Raw genomic sequence first — 9061 nt, forward strand, 5'->3', positions numbered from 1 at the left:
TTGCAAAATTCAAAGTAGACAACATAGATGCAGAATTTTGTGAAGAAATGTGGAAAGAAAGGGAATTCAAATTGCTCATATATTCCTTAGAATAGTTCAAAATCTCTCTTACTTTTTAAGATCCAACTCACAGACTGATAAAATACTCAGAATCCTGTGGCTGAGGACCCATTTCTGCATGGATCCAACCCAGTTTGGTATAAGTCCTGAAAGAGGATCTAGATTTGGGAACTTTGGTGGTTTTGATTTGGGAAGAAGATTTGGGAACTTTGCTATTTCCTTTGACATCACAAACTTCTTTAGAGATTGTTCAGGTGCATTAATTACATGATGGGAACTAGTGGATGAGCCACATTATTTACTCTTGAGCCCAAACGTGCTTTGAAGTATTGATGACTCTTTCTTTCCCTGCTGCCCTGCATTTTCAGCAGAGTGACAGAAAAAGCCTCTGCTTCAGCAGAAGCAGCAGAGACTGCCTCTTGCTAGGACAGTCGGTAGACAGATGAGGTGGGAGGTGTGGGATTGAATCCCCGTAGACCAAGGAAGGATCCTGGCTGAGTCCTTAAAGCACTGAACTGTTTGACGGCAGTGCTCCTGTCACCTCCATCCCTCCCTCTCTGGCAGCACTTTAAAAGAGCAAACTCTTGAGTTTCTTTTTTCAGGACAGGGTGTCAGACCGAGTCCTTAATGGGATTGAGGTATCTTCTGCAGGGTGAATGGTGTACCCTTCTGCTGAGCGTGTCCACGTTGGCCTCGTAGGCAGTTTCTGACTGAGAATGCATGCTTTGATCCCTTCCCATACAGTCCTGACAGCAGGGTCTCACCACTTGCAAATTAAGCAATGACACACAGCAGCATGGGACCGGGAGAGCTTTGAATCATCAAGTTTACTCATCCCTAGTCATAAACAGTGATTTGTAACTAAGTCCAGAATGATCAACGAGAATATTCTCTTCCTGCCATGTCCTTTTCATACTTGTAAGCCCCAAATCCCCACTAACCTAATTACTTTCCTTTCCCTGACTCTATAACTAGCTGAAGATTTTGAGAACAAAAAGACCAAAACCTTACACTTCTGAAGTTTCCTGGAAGGAGGAAGGAGAGATCCTCAGACTGATCCTCAGAGTGCTCTGAGTTCAATCATAGAATCATAGAATACCAGGTTGGAAGGGACTCAAGGATCATCTGGTCCAACCTTTCATGGCAAAAGCATGGTCTTGACAAGACGGCCCAGCGCCCTGTCCAGCCAAATATTAAAAGTGTCCAATGCTGGGGAATCCACCACTTCCCTGGGGAGATTATTCCAATAGCTGATTGTTCTCATTGTGAAAAATTTTCCTCCTGTGTCCAATCAGAATCTCCCCAGGAATAACTTGTACCCATTACCCCTCATCTTTTCCATGTGACTCCTTGTAAAAAGGGAGTCTCCACCTTCTTTGTAGCCACCCTTTAAATACTGGAACATGGTCATAAGGCCTCCCCTAACCCTTCTTTTCTCAAGGCTGAACAAACCCAGTTCTCTCAGCCTTTCCTCACATGGCAGGCTTCCCAGTCCTTTGATCATCTTCATGGCCCTTCTCTGGACCCTCTCCAGCCTGTCCACATCTTTTTTGTAGAGCAGGGACCAAAACTGAACACAGTATTCCAGGTGTGGCCTGAGAAGCGCTGAGTAGAGTGGGATAATGAGTTCTTTATCTCTGCTGCTGATGTTCTTGTTGATGCACCCAGCATCCTGTTGGCTTGCTTTGCCGCAGCAGCACACTGTTCACTCATATTGAGCTTGTTGTCCACCAGGACCTCCAGGTCCCTTTCCACAGAGCTGCTCCCCAGCCGGGTAGATCCCAGCCTGTGCTGCACTCCTGGATTGTTTTCCCAGGTGCAAGACCTTACATTTGTCCTTGTTGAACTTCATAAGGTTCTTGTAAGCCCACTCTTCCAGCCTATCCAGGTCTTCCTGCAGGGTGGCTCTCCCTTCCAAAGTGTCCACTTCCCCACTCAGTTTGGTATCATCAGCAAAATTCATCAGGGTACACTTGATCCCATGATCTAGATCGCTTATGAAGATATTAAACAGCGTTGGGCCCAATATCAATCCCTGGGGGACCCCACTTGTGACAGTTTGCCAGTTTGAAAAGGAGCTATTTACCACCACCCTCTGGGTATGGCCTGTCAGCCAGTTCCCCACCCACCGCACGGACCACTTCTCTAGACCATAACGTATCAGTTTCTCAAGGAGGAGGTTGTTGGAAACCATATCAAAAGCCTTGGAGAAATCCAGGTAGACAATGTCCACTGCTCGCCCCACATCAACTGAGCAGGTTACTTTGTTGTAGAAGGCAATTACGTTTGTCAAGCACGATTTGCCCTTGGCGAATCCATGCTAGCTTTTCCCAATCATATGCTTCGTTTGGCTTGTAATAGCCCCCAGGAGGATTCGTTCCACAACTTTCCCAGGGACTGAATTAAGACTGATGGGTCTATAATTTCCTGGATCCTCCTTTAAGCCCTTGTAGATGGGAGTGACATTAGCCTTCTTCCAGTCTTCTGGGACGTCCCCCGGTCTCCATGACTTCTCAAAGATTATGGAGAGCAGCCTTGCGACGTCAGCCAGCTCTCTTAACACCCTCGGGTGGATATTGTCAGGGCCCATCAATTTGTAGGGATCAAGCTCCTGTAATAGTTCACATACCAACTCTTTCTTCACTGATGGTGGGTCTGTGTTTGCATCAACCTGGATTTTTGTTCCAAAGGCCTGGGGCCCAACAGTGCTGGTAAAGACTGAGGTGAATAAATTGTTGAGAACCTCTGCCTTTTCAGCATTGTTGGTGACTGATTCACCTCTCCTGTTTAACAGTGTGCCAATATTTTCCTTCTGTTTCTGCTTGTTGTTTATGTACCTGAAGAACCCTTTCTTGTAGTTTTTGACATCTCTGGCCAATTTCAATTTGAGCTTTTGCTTTTCTAACTGCATCTCCGCACGCCCTGGCAATGCCCTTGTAGTTCTCAATGGGTATTCAGCTGCTTTTCCATCTCTCATATGCTTCTCTCTTGGTTTTGAGCAGACTCAGAAGCTTGCAGTTAAGCCAAGGTGGTCTCTCACTCCGCCTACTTCCCTTACCTTTAAAGGGGATGAACTGTTTTTGTGCCTCCAGGAGAGTGTTCTTGAAAAACTCCCAGCACTCACTAGCTCCTTTGTCCTCCATGGAAGCTTCCCATGGAATCCCTCCCAACTGAGCTCTGAGCGAGCTGAAGTTTGCTCTTCTAAAATCTAGAACCTTTGTCCTAGTACTAACCTTCAGCGTGCTCAGCAGGATCCCAAACTCCACAATATTGAGATCACTGCAGCCAAGACTATCACTAACTGAGATATTATAAAGCAGGTTTTCTTGGTTTGTGAATAGCAAGTCCAGCAGTGCCTCATACCTGGTTGGTACATCTAACATTTGTATGAGGAAGCAGTCCTCTACGCATTCCACGAACTTGATGGATGACGTGAACTGCTGTATTGTTCTTCCAACAAATGTCTGGGTAGTTGAAGTCACCCATAAGAACCAGGTTCTGTTGACCCGAAGCTTACTTAAGCAACCCAAATATTGCTTTTTTTGCCTTATCGTCTTGGTTTGGAGGTCGGCAGCAGATGCCTACTGTAAGATCCCCCTTGGAGATGACCCCTCTGATATTGACCCAGAGGCATTCGACAGGGCTTCCACAATCGCCATATTTGACTTTTATACATTCAAGGTTCTCCTTAACAGAGAGTGTGACTCCTCCTCCTCTTCTTCCCTGCCTGTTGTTACAAAACAGTCTACAGGCATCCATCGTGATCCTCCAGTCATGTGAGTTGTCCCACCATGTTTCAGTTATTCCTATGATATCATAACTTTCTGACTGGGTGCGGAGCTCCAGTTCCTCCTGTTTGTTCCCCAGGCTGCATGCATTGGTATACATACACTTGAGGTGGTTGGTCTTCTGGTTCTCATCTTGGGAGGGAGGTAAGGAACATTTGTCACTGCTCTGGTTGGCCTGGCTTATTCCCCAGTTGGTTGCAATGGTGTAGCGTTGCCACTTTGGTCCCTGCCCCCCAAGTCCTCCAGTTTAAAGCCCACCTCACCAAGTTGGCCAGCCTGCTGCCAAAGATTCCCTTGCCTCTTCTAGGGAATCTAGAATAGTTCATAAAATAGAAGGGAGTTTGTGTAGACCCAGCTCCACAACATTGTGTTGTCTAAAGCTCTTTCTGGATCTAACTCTAATTAATTGGGAATTTATAACAGAATCTTATGTGTATATAAACAGAATATATAAATTGTACAAACTGATGCTTTCTTTTATCTCATTTAATTTTCCTGTGTGTGGACTCTTTACATACTTTAACAAGCTATTTAATACACTAGTACTTCAATGAGTTACTTTTTCACATTTTAAAATAATATATAGTTTGTTGGAGATAGTTATTAATACAAAGAGAGAAAACATTGGTTATCATGTTCTTCTAATCTGTCAAAAAATAACAAATGTTTTTATCCACTAGGTGTTAAGAGTGTACAAAGCCGCAGTACAACAGACATTGGATATACTTTTTCTCCCTGAAGGAAGAGAATTTCTTACAAGCACGGATGCAGTAAGCCGGGACTCAGCTGATCGTACCATTATTGCATGGGACTTCCAAAGCGCTGCAAAAATATCCAATCAGATTTTTCATGTAAGATTAACAACTAGTATTGTTTGTGTCATGATTTAGTATTTCATGCTTGTCAGTGTAAAAAAAAAACTTTTGATTTTCTGTAAGATCATTGTGTGATGCTCATTCTGTAAGATCATTGTATAAAATGCTCTTAATATAAGTTGAGGACTTTCTTTATTTTTATATTTTAAAAACACTTATTCTTAAAAAATGACCTTAAAGGCTGATAGGTCTCCTTGTGTTAAAAATATTTACATTTCAGTGCTCATTCACTGACATCTAAGCTATATTTAGGCAAGGCCACTGCAGTGTCATTCTAGCTTGCCAGTGGTGCATGGCAGTAGTTGCTATAGGGCCACGTTTCTTTTCCCCACTTTTTCATGCATTTTTCATCAGCTGCAATGAGGGCTATTGACAAATTGAGTTTAATATTCGCATAGTAATAGCAACCTGATACATACATATATCTAGTACGGCTTAATCACAGAGGCAAAATTTACTTTTATCAATGCAGGTGCAGTATTTCTCTCAGTAGTCTATCCAGGCAAGATATTTAATGGACTAAATTGTCTAGAAAGGCTGACAGCTTTGAAGGAGATTACCAAGGAATTTAATAGATAATTCCGACTCCCTGGGTCTTTTTTGAAAACCCAAGTCTAATATCCTATGTAATATAATATGATTGGATTGTATATAGTTGCTTTTTTGGCTGAAATGAACAGTTCTCTACTGACGAGGACATGTAGTTGATGATCTAATGGGATTGTTTCATGTTTAATTTCCACAGTTATGTCTTTGTCCAATATTGGATCTATCAACGTCTTGGATAGGCAATAGGAAAAAAAAAAAAAAAGCTGTGAATATGTAAAGTACCGACCAGTGAGGTTTGGTATCAAGGAGTGAAAAACAAACAAACAACTCTTTTCTCCTTATCCCCGCCAAACAAACCAACAAAAATCCCACCACAGGCTACCTTCTCATGTCTACAGCATCTCTGAAATGGACTGTTTTCCCCCTTTTCTGCACTGTGAATAAACAAAACTTGGTGGTGATTTTGGAAACTCTGCTTCACTTTTCTGAATTTCACCTTTGAACCCTTCAAGGTGGGAGAGAACCCCTGAGCTCTCCAAACAGATGAGATCCCAGAGGACTTGATCTATTGCTTGTCTGCATTAAAAAATTAATAGTTAAGAGCTCTAAAATAACCCATTACTATAGTATACCCAGCATAACAGCACAGTGCTCCTGCAGATTGCCTTGTGCTTTCTGATCTCTTACTGTTAGACCCAGTTTCTCCCCAGAAGCATGCAGTGCTCTGCCACGGAGCACACTCCTAACCAGACACACTGCCTAACCCTGTTTTGGTTTCTGTGCCCAATACCTTACAATACCCAGAACTTCCTTCCCAGTTCATCACTTCCAAACCACACAACAAAACCAGTCTGATGTTCTTCCCACTCTACCACAAAGCCCATGGTGTCCAGTGGTCACTGTCAGCCTGGTGTCCTTCACATACAGATGCATCCTACAGCCAAAGCTCTCTTAATTTGTATTAATGGCATCAAAATTCAGCACTATGTCTTTAGGTTAGGTTGAAACTAGAAGAGGTTTGGACCTGGTGGAAACCTTGCAAGAGCAGTTGATTTCTGATGCAGTCACCATGCCAAGTTTTGAAAGTAATCTTAATTCAGTCTTAAATAGGAACACCAGAGTAAAGCCAAGTGTTATTGAATTCTGCAGATATTTATGAATTTTCAGCCAGCAGCAGTCTACATGGCAAATCACTGTCATAAGGAACTTCTGACTTAGTAGGCTAATAATGATCCTTTATTTATTTATTTATTTATTTATTTTTATTTTTTAAATAAGAGTGGGATGGGGAAAGGTGTCTCTTTAAATAGGGTGATTTCTAGTGTGGCCAGAACTGAGAGGATGGAGGATTTGATAACTGTACAAAGTAGCATGGAAGGCACAGTATGGCTATGGAGGAAGGGATATGGGAGAAGAAGATTCACTTCCACATTCAAACTTCAGTTTGCCCTGAGCAGGAAGAGGATGACTGAGTACCATCAGGTGGAGTTACCTTTCTGCAGCTGTTCTGCAGTATAATTATGGTTCAGAGGGAGATGGGATTTTGGTCAGTATCTATGAAATTGGGGTAAAGATTGGATTTAATATTTGTTTTGGTGTAAGACTTTCAGTGAATTGTAATGAGTTAAGCATCTTTATATAATGTATACTATGGAGATGACTTATCATTACCTTGCCTTTTGTGGTCTTTCAAATATGTCAGAAGATAACCTCAATCATTTGAATAAATCTTTTGTTTCATACAACAAAACTTTCTTTAAAATTATTTTCAGGAGCGTTATACTTGCCCAAGTCTGACTCTGCACCCAAAAGAGTCTATGTTTGTTGCTCAGACGAATGGGAACTACATGGCTTTGTTTTCTGCCCAGCGACCTTACCGAATCAACAAAAAGAAAAGATACGAAGGACATAAGGTATCCTTCTTCACTGGGACCTTAGTATCCAAGTCTAGAAGTAAGACAGGTAGCAAAGTACCTGTGCTTTTTAATATGTCTGCTAATAGTGTTTGATTATAAATCAGTGATAGATATTAATTGGCTTCATTTGCTTTCCCATGTGCCAGTCTATTTTGAATCATATGCACGCTGAAGAAAATAGTTATTAGGAGACTTTATGAATACTTAATAGCATGATTAAATAAGTTTGTGTTATAGCTATGTCTTAATAAACACCTGGAGAAGTCCTTAGTGTATATTTATTTAAAGATACACTTTTTTTTGGTACTATATTAATTTTTAGTATATCACAATGAGCTTTTCTAGTCAGCATCAGGAGTTACACTGTTATTGATTTTTCACAGGTGGAAGGATTTGCAGTGGGCTGTGAATTTTCTCCAGATGGAACACTTTTGGTGACAGGAAGTTCAGATGGCAAAGTGTTTTTCTACAACTATCATACTGCTAGGATTATTCGCACTTTGTCTGCACATAAAGAAGCTTGTGTAAGTGCAATATTTCACCCAGTCTTGCCATCACTCCTTGCAACATGCGATTGGGCTGGAGAAATCAAGATCTGGCAATAACAAGCAGAGTTATTCTTCAGGATGTATCCTGTTAGTCTGTCAAAGGCGTAGGAAATAAACCATGGTATGCAATGTGAAATTTTTTTGTGATGTGTTGTTTCTTCTATGACCTCTAAGTGTACGCTTTCATAATGCAGTTAAGATGGTCTTGTGGTTAGCTGCTGAGCAAAGAAGTGGTCTTACTCTCTCCCTCAGCCATGGTGACAAATTTCTGCCCCTTTTGTGTCAATCTTCTGGTGCTCATCTAGCCTCACCCTGGTTTGAGTAGCTAAACTTAAGAAAATTATTGCTCTTTTTATGTAGCTTTTCAATGCAGCTTTCTCAAACCAGGTTTTATCATAGAATCATAGAATCTTTTAGGTTGGAAAAGACCTTTAAGGTCATCGAGTCCAACTGTAAACCTAACACTGCCAAGTCCACCACTAAACCATGTCCCTAAGCACCACGTCTACACGTCTTTTAAATACCTCCAGGGATGGTGACTCAACCCCTTCCCTGGGCAGCCTGTTCCACTGCTTGACAACCCTTTTGGTGAAGAAATTTTTCCTAATATCCAATCTAAACCTTCCCTGGCACAACTTGAGGCCGTTTCCTCTCATCCTCACCAAATGTTGGTGAGGACATACTGTTTAACAGAGGATTATGTTCAGATCAATTAATGCCTATTTGATCTTCCTGGGATTTTTTTTTCACTGGTTTAAACTAGTTTTTACTAGTTTAGCTCCCTGATCTGGTCACTGAAGGTTTAGACAAGCAGTAGCATAGTTCAAGGCAAAACAGCTTCTACGCACAAGAAGGGGGAAGATTGCAGGGCAGGTGGGACTGCTTCTTTTGGAAATGGGTAGCTGTTACCAGCTCAACTTATTGTAAAATGCCCTCTGAGAGTTTCAGGGAAATGTGTGCCAGATAACTTGAAGCTAATTTTGAGGTCAATAAATTTGTGTTCTTGAAATCCCGATGTTTAAACTGGAGTTTTAAACTTACATTTATGACTGTACATAAACAAAGCAAAACTATGTGTAAGTATTTTTAATGAAAAAATAAACTTTTTTTTTTTATACATGGTGTCTGTATTTCACTATTTTACTCCTGTTATTCTTGACAAGTTAGTACTCAAGACTATCATGGAATTGATACCTGGGGGGAGAAACAATTAATATGCTACCCTAATTTATTGTGAACACATATGCATTTCTCCATACTTCTTGATGTCACTTGGACACAGAAAATTGTCATTATGCTATTCAGTGCAGTGGATGTTCTTTGAC

General features: G+C 41.4%; 1 protein-coding gene across 3 annotated transcripts in view; it reads left to right on the plus strand.

Annotated features, from left to right (window-relative positions):
• WDR25 (WD repeat domain 25) overlaps positions 1 to 8778 on the plus strand; it is a 77008-nt gene extending 68230 nt beyond the window's left edge. For all 3 annotated transcript variants that reach the window (XM_072865779.1, XM_072865781.1, XM_072865780.1), the window contains 3 exons: positions 4529 to 4699; positions 7045 to 7185; positions 7572 to 8778. In XM_072865779.1, coding sequence (XP_072721880.1) covers positions 4529 to 4699; positions 7045 to 7185; positions 7572 to 7793 — 534 coding nt within the window. In that variant the 3' untranslated portion in view covers positions 7794 to 8778. The remainder of the gene's footprint in view (positions 1 to 4528; positions 4700 to 7044; positions 7186 to 7571) is intronic.
• The last annotated feature ends 283 nt before the right edge of the window (positions 8779 to 9061 follow it).

This window comes from Ciconia boyciana, chromosome 6, assembly GCF_034638445.1.
Source record: "Ciconia boyciana chromosome 6, ASM3463844v1, whole genome shotgun sequence".
NCBI lineage: Eukaryota > Metazoa > Chordata > Aves > Ciconiiformes > Ciconiidae > Ciconia > Ciconia boyciana.